Source organism: Oncorhynchus clarkii, chromosome 2 (genome assembly GCF_045791955.1).
Source record: "Oncorhynchus clarkii lewisi isolate Uvic-CL-2024 chromosome 2, UVic_Ocla_1.0, whole genome shotgun sequence".
Classification (NCBI taxonomy): domain Eukaryota; kingdom Metazoa; phylum Chordata; class Actinopteri; order Salmoniformes; family Salmonidae; genus Oncorhynchus; species Oncorhynchus clarkii.
In genome coordinates, this window is record NC_092148.1 from 1,132,415 (window position 1) to 1,152,248 (window position 19,834).

Here is a 19,834-nt window from a genome sequence, read left to right on the forward strand (position 1 = left end):
CAGTGGGATGGTTTGGAGAGGAGAGGACTGTCTCAGTTTGTCTCTCTGTTAAAGTGTGTTACCGTAGAAACAAGACAGTGGGATGGTTTGGAGAGGAGAGGACTGTCTCAGTTTGTCTCTCTGTTAAAGTGTGTTACCGTAGAAACAAGACAGTGGGATGGTTTGGAGAGGAGAGGACTGTCTCAGTTTGTCTCTCTGTTAAAGTGTGTTACCGTAGAAACAAGACAGTGGGATGGTTTGGAGAGGAGAGGACTGTCTCAGACGGTTTGATATGTGATTGATGATTCTGATTTGTTTCACCAGGACGGTGATCTGGGATAAGAACAACATCAGTCCTCAAGGTCTCCAGGATGTAGCAGCTGCTCTGGAGAAGTGAGTAGCAATGGGATTCTGTCTGTCTGTGTCTGTGTGTCTGTGTGTCTGTGTGTCTGTGTGTCTGTAAGCTGTAACAGGAAGGATGTAGCAGTCAAATGAGTATGTCTCGAGGAGGAGAGGAGGAGGATGGAAGAGCCTCTGGAAAGAGATGTCAGAGAGGGGCAGGCAGGTAGCCTAGTACTAGTACCAATGGAGATCTAGCTAGTACTGTAGTGAATATGACCAGAGGACCAATGGAGATCTAGCTAGTACTGTAGTGAATATGACCCGAGGACCAATGGAGATCTAGCTAGTACTATAGTGAATATGACCAGAGGACCAATGGAGATCTAGCTAGTACTGTAGTGAATATGACCAGAGGACCAATGGAGATCTAACCACTAGGCTACCTGCCGCCCCTCCACTCTAACCACTAGGCTACCTGCCGCCCCTACACTCTAACCACTAGGCTACCTGCCGCCCCTACACTCTAACCACTAGGCTACCTGCCGTCCCTACACTCTAACCACTAGGCTACCTGCCGTCCCTACACTCTAACCCCTAGGCTACCTGCCGTCCCTACACTCTAACCCCTAGGCTACCTGCCGTCCCTCCACTCTAACCACTAGGCTACCTGCCGTCCCTACACTCTAACCACTAGGCTACCTGCCATCCCAACACTCTAACCACTAGGCTACCTGCCGTCCCTACACTCTAACCACTAGGCTACCTGCCGCCCCTACACTCTAACCACTGGGCTACCTGCCGTCCCTACACTCTAACCACTAGGCTACCTGCCATCCCAACACTCTAACCACTAGGCTACCTGCCGTCCCTACACTCTAACCACTAGGCTACCTGCCGTCCCTACACTCTAACCACTAGGCTACCTGCCGTCCCTACACTCTAACCACTAGACTACCTGCCGTCCCTACACTCTAACCACTATGCTACCTGCCGTCCCTACACTCTAACCACTAGGCTACCTGCCGTCCCTACACTCTAACCACTAGGCTACCTGCCGCCCCTACACTCTAACCACTGGGCTACCTGCCGTCCCTACACTCTAACCACTAGGCTACCTGCCATCCCAACACTCTAACCACTAGGCTACCTGCCGTCCCTACACTCTAACCACTAGGCTACCTGCCGTCCCTACACTCTAACCACTAGGCTACCTGCCGTCCCTACACTCTAACCACTAGACTACCTGCCGTCCCTACACTCTAACCACTATGCTACCTGCCGTCCCTACACTCTAACCACTAGGCTACCTGCCGCCCCTACACTCTAACCACTAGGCTACCTGCCGCCCCTACACTCTAACCACTAGGCTACCTGCCGTCCCTACACTCTAACCACTAGGCTACCTGCCGTCCCTCCACTCTAACCACTAGGCTACCTGCCGTCCCTACACTCTAACCACTAGGCTACCTGCAGTCCTTACACTCTAACCACTAGGCTACCTGCCGTCCCTACACTCTAACCACTAGGCTACCCTGCCTCCCCTCCACTCTAACCACTAGGCTACCTGCCGTCCCTACACTCTAACCACTAGGCTACCTGCCGTCCCTACACTCTAACCCCTAGGCTACCTGCCGTCCCTACACTCTAACCACTAGGCTACCTGCCGTCCCCACACTCTAACCACTAGGCTACCTGCCGTCCCTACACTCTAACCACTAAGCTACCTGCCGTCCCTACACTCTAACCACTAGGCTACCTGTCGTCCCTACACTCTAACCACTAGGCGACCTGCCGCCCCTACACTCTAACCACTAGGCTACCTGCCGTCCCTACACTCTAACCACTAGGCTACCTGCCGTCCCTCCACTCTAACCACTAGGCTACCTGCCGCCCCTACACTCTAACCACTAGGCTACCTGCCGTCCCTCCACTCTAACCACTAGGCTACCTGCCGTCCCTACACTCTAACCACTAGGCTACCTGCCGTCCCTCCACTCTAACAACTAGGGTACCTGCCTGCCCCTCCACTCTAACCACTAGGCTACCTGCCGTCCCTCCACTCTAACCACTAGGGTACTTGCCTGCCCCTCCACTCTAACCACTAGGCTACCTGCCTCCCCTACACTCTAACCACTAGGCTACCTGCCGTCCCTCCACTCTAACCACTAGGCTACCCTGCCGTCCCTACACTCTAACCACTAGGCTACCTGCCGTCCCTACACTCTAACCACTAGGCTACCTGCCTGCCCCTCCACTCTAACCACTAGGCTACCTGCCTCCCCTACACTCTAACCACTAGGCTACCTGCCGTCCCTCCACTCTAACCACTAGGCTACCTGCCGTCCCTCCACTCTAACCACTAGGCTACCTGCCGCCCCTACACTCTAACCACTAGGCTACCTGCCGTCCCTCCACTCTAACCACTAGGCTACCTGCCGTCCCTACACTCTAACCACTAGGCTACCTGCCGTCCCTCCACTCTAACCACTACTGTGGTGAATTATTATGACCAGAAACACTTCCAGAATACAAATGATGATACAGCAGGCTGCTGTGGTGAGGAAAGAAAACAGTGTGGTTATTGTGTACCTCTCTGCTCTGCTTGGCTCTGGGCCTGCTGTTCATCCCTGGAAGCACAGACAGGGTGGAGGGGGAGAGAGAGAGGGTTGAATGGGGGGTAGAGAGGAGGTTAGCAGAGAGAGAGAGAGGTAGAGGAGGGGGGAGGAAAAGAGAGAGTGGAGGGTGCAGCAGGAGAGAAATAGGATAGAGAGAGAGAGAGAGAGAGAGAGAGGGTGGGGGGGGGGGGGGAGAGAGAGAGAGAGAGAGAGAGAGAGAGAGGGTGGGGGGGGGGGGGGAGAGAGAGAGAGAGAGAGAGAGAGAGGAATGGCAGACAAGCAGCAGACAGGGCACCATGTGATTGGCTGTCTATGAAGTTAGAGCTGAATGAGATTAGGATCCACTCAGTCATGAGTGTCTGGGCATTTTCTTTGTTTCATCCTCATTTAAATAGAATCTACATTCTGTAATTGCTGCATAACAATGAACGTTGGCTGGATGCTTAACTAGCGCCCTGTGAGGAATCTGGGAGGCTGGTGATTTGTCATTTGTTTTGTGATGAGGATGGATGTGTACCCTGTGGTACACATGGTGGAGAGAAGAGGGGAGAGGGAGGGGAGAGATGGAGAGAGGATAGGAGAGGATAGATGGGGAGAGAGAGGGGGATAAAGGGGAGAGAGAAGGGAAGAGATGGAGAGAGGAGAGGGAGAGGGAATGGGAGATAGGGGGAGAGTGGGGAGAGGGAGAGAGAAAGGGAAGATATGGAGAGAGAGAGTGGGGAGAGGGAGAGAGATGGAGAGGGGAGAGGGAGAGAGAAGGGGAGATATGGAGAGGGAGAGAGAACGGGAAGATATGGAGAGAGAGAGTGGGGAGAGAGAGAGAGATGGAGAGGGGAGAGGGAGAGAGAAGGGGAGAGATGGAGATAGGAGAGGGAGAGAGGAGGGTAGAGGGAGAGAGGAGGGTAGAGGGAAAGAGAAGGGGGAGATAGGGAGAGAGGGGAAAGGGAGAGGGAGAGAGACCGTCACATACAAATGGTTAGCAGATGTTAATGCGAGTGTAGTGAAATGCTTGTGCCTCTAGTTCCAACAGTACAATAATATCTAACAAGTAATCTAACAATTCCACAACAACTACCTAATACACACAAATCTAAAGGGATGGAATGAGAACATGTACATATAAGTATATGGATGAACGATGGCCAAGCGGCATAGGCAAGGTGCAATAGATGGTATAAAATACAGTCTATACATGTGATGTAAGATATGTAAACATTAAACATTATTAAAGTGCCATTATTAAAGTGCCATTGTTTAAAGTGCCATTGTTTAGAGTGACTAGTGATCCATTTATTAAAGTGGCCAGTGATTGGGTCTCAATGTAGGCAGCTGCCTCTCTGTGTTAGTGATGGCTGTTTAGCAGTCTGATGGCCTTGAGATAGAAGCTGTTTTTCAGTCTCTCGGTCCCAGCTATGATGCACCTGTACTGACCTCGCCTTCTGGATGGTAGCGGGGTGAACAGGCAGTGGCTCGGGTGGTTGTTGTCCATGATGATCTTTTTGGCCTTCCTGTGACATCGGGTGCTGTAGGTGTCCTGACCTGAAAGCAGGTAGTTTGCTCCTGGTGATGCGTTGTGCAGACCTCATCACCCTCTGGAGAGCCTTGCGGTTGAGGGCGGTGCAGTTGCCGTACCAGGCGGTGATACAGCCCGACAGGATGCTCTCGATTGTGCATCCGTAAAAGTTTGTCAGGGTTTTGGGTGACAAGGCACATTTCTTCAGCCTCCTGAGGTTGAAGAGGCGCTGTTACGCCTTCTTCACCTCACTGTCAGCTACAATAAATGCATCCTCAGGATATATGGTTTCCAGTTTACATAGAGTCCAGGGAAGAGGGACTATAGCTAAGAGATAACTGGCTATCTTTAGGTAAACACCCTGGGTTTATTAGAGAAGTGGCCATCTTTAGGTAAACACCCTGGGTCTACTATAGAAGTGGCCATCTTTAGGTAAACTACTAGAGAAGTGGCCATCTTTAGGTAAACACCCTCGGTCTACTAGAGAAGTGGCCATCTTTAGGTAAACTACTAGAGAAGTGGCCATCTTTAGGTAAACACCCTCGGTCTACTAGAGAAGTGGCCATCTTTAGGTAAACTACTAGAGAAGTGGCCATCTTTAGGTAAACACCCTGGGTTTACTAGAGAAGTGGCCATCTTTAGGTAAACTACTAGAGAAGTGGCCATCTTTAGGTAATCACCCTGGGACTACTAGATAGGTGGCCATCTTTAGGTAAACTACTAGAGAAGTGGCCATCTTTAGGTAAACACCCTGGGTTTACTAGAGAAGTGGCCATCTTTAGGTAAACACCCTGGGTTTACTAGAGAAGTGGCCATCTTTAGGTAAACACCCTGGGTTTACTAGAGAAGTGGCCATCTTTAGGTAAACACCCTGAGTTTACTATAGAAGTGGCCATCTTTAGGTAAACTACAAGAGAAGTGGCCATCTTTAGGTAAACACCCTGGGTCTACTAGATAACTGGCCATCTTTAGGTAAACACTCTGGGTTTACTAGAGAAGTGGCCATCTTTAGGTAAACACCCTGGGTTTACTAGAGAAGTGGCCATCTTTAGGTAAACTACTAGAGAAGTGGCCATCTTTAGGTAAACACCCTGGGTTTACTAGAGAAGTGGCCATCTTTAGGTAAACTACTAGAGAAGTGGCCATCTTTAGGTAATCACCCTGGGACTACTAGATAGGTGGCCATCTTTAGGTAAACTACTAGAGAAGTGGCCATCTTTAGGTAAACACCCTGGGTCTACTAGAGAAGTGGCCATCTTTAGGTAAACTACTAGAGAGGTGGCCATCTTTAGGTAAACACCCTGGGTTTACTAGAGAAGTGGCCATCTTTAGGTAAACACCCTGGGTTTATTAGAGAAGTGGCCATCTTTAGGTAAACACCCTGGGTTTACTAGAGAAGTGGCCATCTTTAGGTAAACACCCTGGGTTTATTAGAGAAGTGGCCATCTTTAGGTAAACACCCTGGGTTTACTAGAGAAGTTGCCATCTTTAGGTAAACACCCTGGGTTTACTAGAGAAGTGGCCATCTTTAGGTAAACACCCTGGGTTTACTAGAGAAGTGGCCATCTTTAGGTAAACACCCTGGGTTTACTAGAGAAGTTGCCATCTTTAGGTAAACACCCTGGGTTTACTAGAGAAGTGGCCATCTTTAGGTAAACACCCTGGGTTTACTAGAGAAGTGGCCATCTTTAGGTAAACACCCTGGGTTTACTAGAGAAGTGGCCATCTTTAGGTAAACACCCTGGGTTTACTAGAGAAGTGGCCATCTTTAGGTAAACACCCTGGGTTTACTAGAGAAGTGGCCATCTTTAGGTAAACACCCTGGGTTTACTAGAGAAGTGGCCATCTTTAGGTAAACACCCTGGGTTTATTACTACTGTATAGGCTGCTTGCTATATGTTCTCCCCGACCTCATATTCCCATCGGCCAAACCTGTTCCCCTGTCTGAATAGACCCGTTTCAGTCTGCTACCTGCTCTGGCTGTGATTTCACTGAGGAACAGTGACACGTCAGGTCGGTCTGACTGAACGTATTGGGCCAGTTCCTTAGCTGTCCCTCGGAGACGTAAAGCTGCATCTCGATAAATACAAAAGAGATTTAACCAAACGGTGATATCAATCCCAAGATGTTTCCGGAGCGTTGGCTTGTTGTGAGACTGTTGATCAAAGCCCCTATAGTGAGTGGATGTATATTCTAGTTGTCCCAGAGGAGCCGTGTTTGAAGGAGGTTCCAGTTATGTAGAGGAGTGTGTTAGATCAGGTATCGTGGGAGCTGGTCGTCACTGAGTCTCTGTAAGGTTCAGTCATTAACTATTCCCTTTAGTGACACACTGAGGCCTTTCTGACTACATATAAAGAATGAATCTACCGTTGAGCTGCTTCACCTGAGGGACAGACACTCAATCAGTTCAGTCCCAGACTTCTTTCTCTCTCTCTCCGTCTCTCCGTCTCTCCGTCTCTCCGTCTCTCTCTCTCTCTCTCTCTCTCTCTCTCTCTCTCTCTCTGTCTCTCTGTCTCTGTCTGTCTCTGTCTCTCCCTGTCTCTACCTCTTTCTCTCTGTCTCTCTCTGTCTCTCTCTGTCTTTCTCTCTCTCTCTGTCTCTCTCTTTGTCTCTCTCTGTCTCTCTCTCTCTCTCTCTCTCTCTCTCTCTCTCTCTCTCTGTCTCTCTTTGTCTCTCTCTATCTCTCTGTCTCTCTCTCTCTGTCTCTCTCTGTCTCTGTCTCTCTCTGTCTCTCTCTCTTTCTCTCTCTCTCTCTCTCATTATTAATGTACTATTCTGGGCTGACTTTCCAACTACAGAGGATCAGTAACCTCACTTAATGATGTCAAGTCTCAATCAATTAGGAGATGAAATGGCTTGTTTCAGACCTGCTCTTCTCTCTGTCAGCAGCCAGGGGCTGGGCCCTCACACACACACACACACACACACACACACACACACACACACACACACACACACACAGATACTGTATGCATTATAATGCTAAAAGAATCACATTAGTTGAATCAGATACTGTATGCATTATAATGCTAAAAGAATCACATTAGTTGAATCAGATACTGTGTGCATTATAATGCTAAAAGAATCACATTAGTTGAATCAGATACTGTATGCATTATAATGCTAAAAGAATCACATTAGTTGAATCAGATACTGTATGCATTATAATGCTAAAAGAATCACATTAGTTGAATCAGATACTGTATGCATTATAATGCTAAAAGAATCACATTAGTTGAATCAGATACTGTATGCATTATAATGCTAAAAGAATCACATTAGTTGAATCAGATACTGTATGCATTATAATGCTAAAAGAATCACATTAGTTGAATCAGATACTGTATGCATTATAATGCTAAAAGAATCACATTAGTTGAATCAGATACTGTATGCATTATAATGCTAAAAGAATCACATTAGTTGAATCAGATACTGTATGCATTATAATGCTAAAAGAATCACATTAGTTGAATCAGATACTGTATGCATTATAATGCTAAAAGAATCACATTAGTTGAATCAGATACTGTGTTAGTTCAAGACTGGCTTTTAAACCAATTCATATTTCTATAACTAACTGGGTCATAATATCTGTTTAAATATGAATGCCAATATCTGGTTAAATATGACTGGAATGAATAAGTACATTATACTATCTGTTTAAACTATGCTAAATTTATGAGACCGTCCATCTCCTTGACAGAAACTTCACCATCCGGTTCATGCCTATCCCCATCATCGATGCGTCTCAGGCTCTCAAAGCCAGCCCAGAGAAGACTGAGGATGCCCTGCTCAAGGTGAGTCAGTCTCTTAAAGCCCAGAGAAGACTGGGGATGCCCTGCTCAAGGTGAGTCAGTCTCTTAAAGCCCAGAGAAGACTGAGGATGCCCTGCTCAAGGTGAGTCAGTCTCTTAAAGCCGGCCCAGAGAAGACTGAGGATGCCCTGCTCAAGGTGAGTCAGTCTCTCAAAGCCAGCCCAGAGAAGACTGAGGATGCCCTGCTCAAGGTGAGTCAGTCTCTTAAAGCCCAGAGAAGACTGAGGATGCCCTGCTCAAGGTGAGTCAGTCTCTTAAAGCCAGCCCAGAGAAGACTGAGGATGCCCTGCTCAAGGTGAGTCAGTCTCTTAAAGCCCAGAGAAGACTGAGGATGCCCTGCTCAAGGTGAGTCAGTCTCTTAAAGCCCAGAGAAGACTGAGGATGCCCTGCTCAAGGTGAGTCAGTCTCTTAAAGCCCAGAGAAGACTGAGGATGCCCTGCTCAAGGTGAGTCAGTCTCTTAAAGCCCAGAGAAGACTGAAGATGCCCTGCTCAAGGTGAGTCAGGCTCTCAAAGCCAGCCCAGAGAAGACTGAGGATGCCCTGCTCAAGGTGAGTCAGTCTCTTAAAGCTCAGAGAAGACTGAGGATGCCCTGCTCAAGGTGAGTCAGTCTCTTAAAGCCCAGAGAAGACTGAGGATGCCCTGCTCAAGGTGAGTCAGTCTCTTAAAGCCCAGAGAAGACTGAGGATGCCCTGCTCAAGGTGAGTCAGTCTCTTAAAGCCCAGAGAAGACTGAGGATGCCCTGCTCAAGGTGAGTCAGGCTCTTAAAGCCCAGAGAAGACTGAGGATGCCCTGCTCAAGGTGAGCCAGGCTCTCAAAGCCAGCCCAGAGAAGACTGAGGATGCCCTGCTCAAGGTGAGTCAGTCTCTTAAAGCTCAGAGAAGACTGAGGATGCCCTGCTCAAGGTGAGTCAGTCTCTTAAAGCCAGCCCAGAGAAGACTGAGGATGCCCTGCTCAAGGTGAGTCAGTCTCTTAAAGCCCAGAGAAGACTGAGGATGCCCTGCTCAAGGTGAGTCAGTCTCTTAAAGCCCAGAGAAGACTGAGGATGCCCTGCTCAAGGTGAGTCAGTCTCTTAAAGCCCAGAGAAGACTGAGGATGCCCTGCTCAAGGTGAGTCAGTCTCTTAAAGCCCAGAGAAGACTGAGGACGCCCTGCTCAAGGTGAGTCAGTCTCTTAAAGCCAGCCCAGAGAAGACTGAGGATGCCCTGCTCAAGGTGAGTCAGTCTCTTAAAGCCAGCCCAGAGAAGACTGAGGACGCCCTGCTCAAGGTGAGTCCGTCTCTTAAAGCCCAGAGAAGACTGAAGATGCCCTGCTCAAGGTGAGTCAGTCTCTTAAAGCCCAGAGAAGACAGAAGGTGAGTCAGTCTCTTAAAGCCCAGAGAAGACTGAGGATGCCCTGCTCAAGGTGAGTCAGTCTCTTAAAGTCCAGAGAAGACTGAGGACGCCCTGCTCAAGGTGAGTCAGTCTCTTAAAGCAAGCCCAGAGAAGACTGAGGATGCCCTGCTCAAGGTGAGTCAGTCTCTTAAAGCCAGCCCAGAGAAGACTGAGGATGCCCTGCTCAAGGTGAGTCAGTCTCTTAAAGCCAGCCCAGAGAAGACTGAGGACACCCTGCTCAAGGTGAGTCAGTCTCTTAAAGCCCAGAGAAGACTGAGGACGCCCTGCTCAAGGTGAGTCAGTCTCTTAAAGCCAGCCCAGAGAAGACTGAGGACGCCCTGCTCAAGGTGAGTCAGTCTCTTAAAGCCCAGAGAAGACTGAGGACGTCTCTTAAAGCCAGCCCAGAGAAGACTGAGGACGCCCTGCTCAAGGTGAGTCAGTCTCTTAAAGCCAGCCCAGAGAAGACTGAGGACGCCCTGCTCAAGGTGAGTCAGTCTCTTAAAGCCCAGAGAAGACTGAGGACGTCTCTTAAAGCCAGCCCAGAGAAGACTGAAGGTGAGTCAGACTCTTCAAACCTTTGAGGACCTGGTTGAACTATCAATCAATATGATTATTTTTCCAATTGGGATTTGTTGTGTAGTCTGGGTACAAAAACAATTCTAACATATATATATTCACCTAACACACAAATACAATAACAAAATCTATGATTTATAACCATTTTGCTACTTGGATATCATTGCTATGACAAATGGCTGACAGTGTAATGCTCTCTGCTCTCTTCAGATTGAGAACTACCTGTTCCGGAACCATGAGACTCGTCAATACCTCCAGGAGCAGGCCTACCGCCTCCAACAGGGCATCGTTACCACCACCACTCAGCAGGTGACACGCGCTCAACAGTATTTAAAAACACAGTACCATCTAAATACAGCCGCAGAGGTAAAACCGGGGTCAGCAACATGGGGGGTCAGTAACACGGGGGTCAGTAACATGGGGGGTCAGCAACATGGGGGGTCAGTAACACGGGGGGTTAGTAACACGGGGGTCAGTAACACGGGGGGTCAGCAACACGGGGGGTCAGCAACACAGGGGGTCAGCGACATGGGGGGTCAGCGACATGGGGGGTCAGCGACACAGGGGGGGTCAGTAACACGGGGGGTCAGTAACACGGGGGGTCAGTAACACGGGGGGTCAGTAACACGGGGGGTCAACTACACGGGGGGTCAACAACACGGGGGGTCAGCAACACGGGGGGGTCAGCGACACGTGGGTCAGCGACACAGGGGTCATAGCTCGACTTGATTTTGTTGACGTGTTGAGCGTAGCACTGTGTTTAATCACCCCACTAACAGCCTGTAATCGCCCTCCTGTGAAACTGTCTCCCCTGACCACTGGTTAACACTGAGGTTGCTGCAGGAGGGACTGGTGTACTTCATAAAATAGATGGCGTCATGAGGAAGGAAAAATATGTGGATATATTGAAGCAACATCTCAAAACATCAGTCAGGACAAAGTTAAAGCTCGGTCATAAATGGGTCTTCCAAATGGACAATGACACCTAGCATACTTCCAAAGTTGTAGCAAAATGGCTTAAGGACAATAAAGTCAAGGTATTGGAGTGGCCATCACAAAGCCCTGACCTCAATCCTATAGAACATTTGTGGGCAGAACTAAAAAAGCATGTACGAGCAAGGAGGCCTGCAAACCTGACTCAGTTACACCAGCTCTGTGAGACACGATGCTTAGTGATTCATTTCATGGTGAAGATGAGAGATGATTCTTAGTGATTCATTTCATGGTTAAAATGAGACACGATTCATGGTATAGATGAGACACGATGCTTAGTGATTCATTTCATGGTGAAGATGAGAGATGATTCTTAGTGATTCATTTCATGGTTAAAATGAGACACGATTCTTAGTGATTCATTTCATGGTGAAGATGACACACGATTCTTAGTGATTCATTTCATGGTGAAGATGAGACATGATTCTTAGTGATTCATTTCATGGTGAAGATGAGACATGATTCTTAGTGATTCATTTAATGTGAAGATGAGACACGATGCTTAGTGATTCATTTCATGGTGAAGATGAGACATGATTCTTAGTGATTCATTTAATGTGAAGATGAGACACGATGCTTAGTGATTCATTTCATGGTGAAGATGAGACATGATTCTTAGTGATTCATTTAATGTGAAGATGAGACACGATGCTTAGTGATTCATTTCATGGTGAAGATGAGACATGATTCATTTCATGGTGAAGATGAGACATGATTCTTAGTGATTGATTTCATGGTGTAGATGTGTGACGGTTTGTATTTCCTGTAATTTGAGAGGAGCGTGAAGAGATGGGATTGTCCTCGAGTCTACTATTCCTCTCAGATTGTCTGTTTTAGGTTTCACTGCTAGACAGATAACTGCTTTGTTCCTGTCTCACACTCTTCTTCTTCAGATGATTGACAGAATCTGTGTGAAAGTCCAGGACCATCTCAACTCCCTGAGGAACTCAGAGACAGACGTGGTCTTAGACGACGTCAAGACGGCCGAAAACCTGATGAAGGATGCCAGGAACTCCAAAACGGTGACTGGTCATTTTACTCTGGGCATTTAGTTAAGATCTAACCCATAATCCAACATTTTGAATGTTACAACCCTTTTTCTAACCCTTTCCTCCTCTCCTCCTCCTCTCCCCTCCTCTCCTCCTCCTGTCCTCTCCTCCTCCTCCTCTCCCCTCCTCTCCTTTCCTCCTCCTCTCCTCTTCCTGTCCTCTCCTCCTCCTCCTGTCCTCTCCTCCTCCTCCTATCCTCTCCTCCTCCTCCTCTCCCCTCCTCTCCTTTCCTCCTCCTCTCCTCCTCCTGTCCTCTCCTTTCCTCCTGTCCCCCTCTCCTCCTACTGTCCTCTCCTCCTCCTGTCCTCCTCTCCCCTCTCTTCCTCCACTCCTCCTCCTGTCCTCTCCTACTCCTGTCCTCCTCTCCTCCACCTGTCCTATCCTCCTCCTGTCCTCCTCTCCCCTCTCTTCCGCCTCTCCTCCACCTGTCCTCCTGTCCTCCTCCTGTCTTCCTCCTCTCCTCCCCCCAGCTGCTTCCTAACCTGTACCACCTGGGAGCAGCGTCCAGAGAAGAGGTCAACGGTCAGTCAGTAGGACCCATCCAGGAGAAACTGGAGTCCATGGCTGGAGAGGTGGCCAGGGTCATGGATGAACAGCTACAGGTAGGGGGGCCATGGTTTTAAACAGGCACAAAAAGTCAAGGAAGTCAATGTTTGAAGAAAACTGATGATGGGTCAAAATGTTGATGAGGGGTCTCCCGAGTGGCGCAGCGGTCTAAGACACTGCCTCGCAGAGCTAGAGGCGTCACTACAGACCCGGGTTCGATCCCGGGCTGTATCACAACCGGCGGCTAGCCTCCGGGTTAAGAGGGCGGGTGTTAAGAAGAAGCGCGGTTTGGCGGGTCATGTTTCAGAGGACGCATGACTCCACCTTCGCCTCCCGAGCCCGTTGGGGAGTTGCAGCGATGAGACAAGATCGAAATTGGCGAGAAAAAGTGGGTAAAAAAAGATATCTGTCTATAAATTAGACTAGAATATGATGCCAGGATACTGCTCTGAACAGGATCCATCTCCAGAAATGTGTATGTTTCAAAAGAGCAGGGTTCTGCCATCCTAAAAGACAGTTTGACCAGAGTGGATATTTATTGGTTTGGGCAGCAGTACATTCTTGGCAGGTAGGCAGACTCCTGAGTTAACAGTCCCGTCTCTCTCCGCCCTCCAGACCCCCCCACCCCCCCACACACACACGTAGCCTTGCGTATTCTCCTGTTTTCCCAGTCCCTCAGACATATTGACTGTTGAGACGTCCAGAGCTGGATTGTACAGGGATAACTCCCAGGCCTTAACACTGTGGTTGTTGTTGTGTCAGCAGAGGAGCTGGCATGTTTCCCTCCGCCTGTAATCAGAGCAGAGAGAAGGAGTTCTGTGAGGGAGCCTGACACACACACACACACATATACACACACACACACACACATATACACACACACACACACACATATACACACACACACACACACATATACACACACACACACACACACACACACATACACACACACACACACACATACACACACATACACACACACATACACACACACACACACACACACACACACACACACACACACATACACACACATACACATACACACACATACACACACACACACACACACACACACACACACACACACACACATACACACACACATACACACACAGACACACACACACACACAGACACACACACAGACACACATACATACACACACAGACACAGACACACACACAAACACACATACTGTACAGACAGATACACACACATTATGTTATTTCAGTTGTCTAGATGTGATGTCTTATAGCTCATCTTTCCAGGGTCTGTTGGAGTCCATGGTGGATGCTGCGGAGGGTCTCTGTCCCCATGTGATGAGGAAGACTAACCTTCGTCAGGACCTGATCAAAGCCAGCACAGCTAAGATGGTGGTTCCCCGTAGCTTCGTCAAGAACACCCTGCTGGAACAGTCTGGAGTCGACATCATCAACAAGATCAGGTGAGACTAGAGTTGTATCGTGTTTATATGACAAGACTTCACTCCACACTAATGATGTCCAGACTTCATTAAAAAACTCAACATTATTTTTGCTGTTGTCCTGAAATCACTCACCTCCATGTCCTTGTTCTCTTGGCTGAATGAACTACGACCTCTGGCTGACAAGCCTGAGTACATTGAGAAGCAGAATCCTGGTGTATTGCTTTTATATTGTGATATCTACAGAGGTGACGTGTCTGTCTGTGTCCTCTGTCACTGTCTGTGTCCTCTGTCACTGTCTGTGTCCTCTGTCACTGTCTGTGTCCTCTGTCACTGTCTGTGTCCTCTGTCCCTGTCTGTGTCCTCTGTCCCTGTCTGTGTCCTCTGTCACTGTCTGTGTTAAGGTCATAGCAGTGGCCCTGATTGTTAGATTCCCACTTATTGGTCCTGTAGACAGTGTGCAGGTGTCTATCCTTCTAGTGTAGATTCCCACTTATTGGTCCTGTAGTTGGACAGTGTGCAGGTGTCTATCCTTCTACTGTAGATTCCCACTGTCATTTAGAACGCCAGGGGGTTGTTCACAGCCTGCTGGTCTGATGGCCCACAAAGCCTTGCCTCAGTGTTGACCCTCTGAAGTGGGAATGAATGAAGCCTCTCTCCTCTTTCTGACTTCATCCCTCTGTTTCTCTCCTCTTCATCAATCTGTTTCTCTCCTCTTCATCCCTGTTTCTCTCCTCTTCATCCCTGTTCTCTCCTCTTCATCAATCTGTTTCTCTCCTCTTCATCCCTCTATTTTTCTCCTCTTCCCCCCTCTGTTTCTCTCCTCTTCCCCTCTGTTTCTCTCCTCTTCATCCCTCTGTTTTCTCCTCTTCCCCTCTCTGTTTCTCTCCTCTTCATCAATCTGTTTCTCTCCTCTTCCCCTCTCTGTTTCTCTCCTCTTCATCAATCTTTTTCTCTCCTCTTCATCCCTCTATTTTTCTCCTCTTCCCCCCTCTGTTTCTCTCCTCTTCCCCTCTGTTTCTCTCCTCTTCATCCCTCTGTTTTCTCCTCTTCCCCTCTCTGTTTGTCTCCTCTTCATCAATCTGTTTCTCTCCTCTTCCCCTCTCTGTTTCTCTCCTCTTCATCCCTCTGTTTCTCTCCTCTTCCCCTCTGTTTCTCTCCTCTTCATCCCTCTGTTTTCTCCTCTTCCCCTCTCTGTTTCTCTCCTAGTGAGGTAAAGCTGAGCCTGGCTTCCTTCCTCTCAGACCGTATCGTAGATGAGATCCTAGAAGCCCTGTCTGGCTCTCAGCACACACTGGTGAGTCTTAATCATGCCTGGAGATACAGTGCAATCACTACTCATGATAACATGACAACACATCACTACGCATGGTAACCATGACAACACATCACTGCTCGTGGTAACCATGACAACACATCACTGCTCATGGTAACCATGACAACACATCACTGCTCATGATAATATGACAACACATTCTGTGAAATTCTAACATGAATTCTATGATTCATACTGAGTCAGTCACTGGTTCACTAGTACAGGTGTATGATCATATAGGTCATATATAATAACACACAGTAATAGTGACCATAGTAACAGTGACCATAGTAACAGTAACAGTGACCATAGTAACAGTGACCATAGTAACAGTAACAGTGACCATAGTAACAGTAATAGTGACCATAGTAACAGTAATAGTGAACATATTAACAGTAATAGTGAACATAGTAACAGTGACCATAGTAACAGTAATTGTGACTATAGTAACAGTAATAGTGACCATAGTAACATTGATAGTGAACATAGTAACAGTAATTGTGACTATAGTAACAGTAATAGTGACCATAGTAACAGTAATAGTGAACATAGTAACAATAATAGTGACTATAGTAACAGTAAGAGTGACCATAGTAACAGTAAGAGTGACCATAGTAACAGTAATAGTGACCATAATAACAGTAGTAGTGACCATAGTAACAGTAATAGTGGCCATAGTAACAGTAATAGTGACTATAGTGACAGTAATAGTGAACATAGTAACAGTAATAGTGAACATAGTAATAGTGACTATAGTAACAGTAATTGTGACCATAGTAACAGTAATAGTGAACATAGTAACAATAATAGTGACTATAGTAACAGTAAGAGTGACCATAGTAACAGTTATAGTGAACATAGTAACAGTTATAGTGAACATAGTAACAGTAAGAGTGACCATAGTAACAGTAATAGTGACCATAATAACAGTAGTAGTGACCATAGTAACAGTAATAGTGACCATAGTAACAGTAATAGTGACTATAGTGACAGTAATAGTGAACATAGTAACAGTAATAGTGAACATAGTAATAGTGACTATAGTAACAGTAATTGTGACCATAGTAACAGTAATAGTGAACATAGTAACAGTGATAGTGACTATAGTAGCAGTAATAGTGACCATAGTAACAGTAATAGTGAACATAGTAACAGTAATAGTGAACATAGTAACAGTAATTGTGACCATAGTAATAGTTACTATGGTAACAGTAATAGTGACCACAGTAACAGTAATAGTGACCATAGTAACAGTTATAGTGACTATAGTAACAGTAATAGTGAACATAGTAACAGTAATAGTGAACATAGTAACAGTAATTGTGACCATAGTAATAGTTACTATAGTAACAGTAATAGTGACCATAGTAACAGTAATAGTGACCATAGTAACAGTTATGGTGACTATAGTAACAGTAATAGTGAACTTAGTAATAGTGACTATAGTAACAGTAAGAGTGACCATAGTGACAGTAATTGTGGCTATAGGAACAGTATTTGTGACTATAGTAACAGTAATAGTGAACATAGTAACAGTAATAGTGACTATAGTAACAGTAATAGTGAACATAGTTATAGTGACTATAGCAACAGTAATTGTGACCATAGTAACAGTAATAGTGAACATAGTAACAGTAATAGTGACTATAGTAACAGTAATAGTGACTGTAGTAACAGTAATAGTGACTATAGTAATAGTGACTATAGTAACAGTAATTGTGAACATAGTAACATTAATAGTGACTGTAGTAACAGTAATAGTGACTATAGTAACAGTAATAGTGACTATAGTAACAGTAATAGTGACTATAGTAACAGTAATAGCGACTATAGTAACAGTAATAGTGACTATAGTACCAGTAATAGTGACTGTAGTAACAGTAATAGTGACTGTAGTAATAGTGACTATAGTAACAGTAATTGTGAACATAGTAACAGTAATTGTGAACATAGTAACAGTAATAGTGACTATAGTAACAGTAATAGTGACTATAGTAACAGTAATAGTGACTATAGTAACAGTAATAGTGACTGTAGTAACAGTAATAGTGACTGTAGTAACAGTAATAGTGACTGTAGTAACAGTAATAGTGACTATAGTAACAGTAATTGTGAACATAGTAACAGTAATAGTGACTGTAGTAACAGTAATAGTGACTGTAGTAACAGTAATAGTGACTATAGTAACAGTAATTGTGAACATAGTAACAGTAATAGTGACTGTAGTAACAGTAATAGTGACTATAGTAATAGTGACTATAGTAACAGTAATTGTGAACATAGTAACAGTAATAGTGACTGTAGTAACAGTAATAGTGACTATAGTAACAGTAATAGTGACTATAGTAACAGTAATAGTGACCATAGTAACGGTAATAATGACCATAGTAACGGTAATAGTGAACATAATAATAGTTACTATAGTAACAGTAGTGTAATAGTCATTATGTCTTGCTCCCCCCTAGGCTGACCACCTGGTGAGGAAGGAGCGTCCTCTGGTCCAACGGGAGTCTGTGGACCTGGACATACCCGAGGAGAGGGCTCCTAAACGGGCCACCACAGAGCTGAATGAGGCAGAAAGGCTGGAGGACCTGGAGACATGCATGGTACACTACACTACACGACCATATGTTTTGTGTGAGGGCCAGGATCCTGTTCATTCTGTTTCCTGTCGTGGGTTCCTCACTCATTTGGGGTTCCAGACATGTCTAATCTCAGACTGAGTGTTACAGGGAGATGAGCTAACCTTGGCTCATGTCTGGTTATCGTCCTGAAAAGCCACAATCCTTAATCTACCATTAAGGTTAACTGGTTCTATCTAACTGTAATGAATTAGCAGTTCCTCATGCTGTGCCTACTGGCCATGGTAAAATAGTAGGATAGGGAGGTTAATTCATTATGGTAAGATGGTAAGATAGGGAGGTTGATTCATTATGGTAGGATGGTAAGATACTGTAGGGAGGTTGATTCATTATGGTAGGATGGAAAGATACTGTAGGGAGGTTGATTCATTATGGGAAAATGGTAAGATAGGGAGGTTAATTCATTGTGGTAGGATGGTAAGATACTGTAGGGAGGTTGATTCATTATGGGAGGATTGTAAGATACTGTAGGGAGGTTGATTCATTATGGTAGGATGGTAAGATACTGTAGGGAGGTTGATTCATTATGGTAGGATGGTAAGATACTGTAGGGAGGTTGATTCATTATGGGAGGATGGTAAGATGAAGAGAGAGGATAGGAGGGAGGGAGGGAGGATAGGAGGAGAGAGGATAGGAGGGAGGGAGGGAGGGAGGGAGGAGAGAGGATAGGAGGGAGGGAGGGAGGATGGGAGGAGAGAGGATAGGAGGGAGGGAGGGAGGATGGGAGGAGAGAGGATGGGAGGGAGGGAGGATGGGAGGAGAGAGGATAGGAGGGAGGGAAGGAGAGAGGATGGGAGAAGAGAGGATAGGAGGGAGGGAGGATGGGGGGGAGGGAGAGAGGATGGGAGAGAGGGAAGGAGAGAGGGAAGGAGAGAGCATGGGAGAGAGGGAAGGAGAGAGGATGGGAGAGAGGGAAGGAGAGAGGATGGGAGTGAGGGAGGGAGTGAGGGAGGGAGGGAGGGAGGATGGGAGAGAGGGAAGGAGAGAGGATGGGAGAGAGGATGGGAGTGAGGGAAGGAGAGAGGATGGGAGGGAGGGAGGAGAGATGATGGGAGAGAGGGAGGAGAGATGATGGGTGGGAGGGAGGATGGGAGGGAGTGAGGGAAAGAGAGAGGATGGGAGGGAAGGAGGGAGGATGGGAGGAGAGAGGATGGGAGGGAGGGAGGGAGGATGGGAGGAGAGAGGATAGGAGGGAGGGAAGGAGAGAGGATGGGAGAAGAGAGGATAGGAGGGAGAGAGGATGGGAGAGAGGGAAGGAGAGAGGATGGGAGAGAGGGAAGGAGAGAGGATGGGAGTGAGGGAGGGAGGGAGGGAGGGAGGGAAAGAGGATGGGAGAGAGGGAAGGAGAGAGGATGGGAGAGAGGGAAGGAGAGAGGATGGGAGTGAGGGAGGGAGCGAGGGAAGGAGAGAGGATGGGAGGGAGGGAGGAGAGATGATGGGAGAGAGGGAGGAGAGATGATGGGAGGGAGGGAGGATGGGAGGGAGTGAGGGAAAGAGAGAGGATGGGAGGGAAGGAGGGAGGATGGGAGGGAAGGAGGGAGGATGGGAGGGGGGAGGGAGGGAGGGAAGGAGAGAGGATGGGAGTGAGGGAGGGAGGGAGGGAGGGATGGATGTTGGAATGGAGGAGAGATGATGGGAGGGAGGGAAG

General features: G+C 47.1%; 1 protein-coding gene across 1 annotated transcript in view; it reads left to right on the top strand.

Moving 5' to 3' along the window:
• The window catches only part of LOC139419367 (F-actin-uncapping protein LRRC16A-like), a 208,182-nt gene that overhangs the window by 162,316 nt on the left and 26,032 nt on the right, over positions 1 to 19,834 (top strand). Inside the window, exons 22-29 of the mRNA XM_071169311.1 lie at positions 304 to 372; positions 8,156 to 8,249; positions 10,423 to 10,521; positions 12,099 to 12,227; positions 12,725 to 12,856; positions 14,075 to 14,250; positions 15,439 to 15,526; positions 18,010 to 18,150. Of these exons, the coding sequence (XP_071025412.1) occupies positions 304 to 372; positions 8,156 to 8,249; positions 10,423 to 10,521; positions 12,099 to 12,227; positions 12,725 to 12,856; positions 14,075 to 14,250; positions 15,439 to 15,526; positions 18,010 to 18,150 (928 nt within the window). The remainder of the gene's footprint in view (positions 1 to 303; positions 373 to 8,155; positions 8,250 to 10,422; positions 10,522 to 12,098; positions 12,228 to 12,724; positions 12,857 to 14,074; positions 14,251 to 15,438; positions 15,527 to 18,009; positions 18,151 to 19,834) is intronic.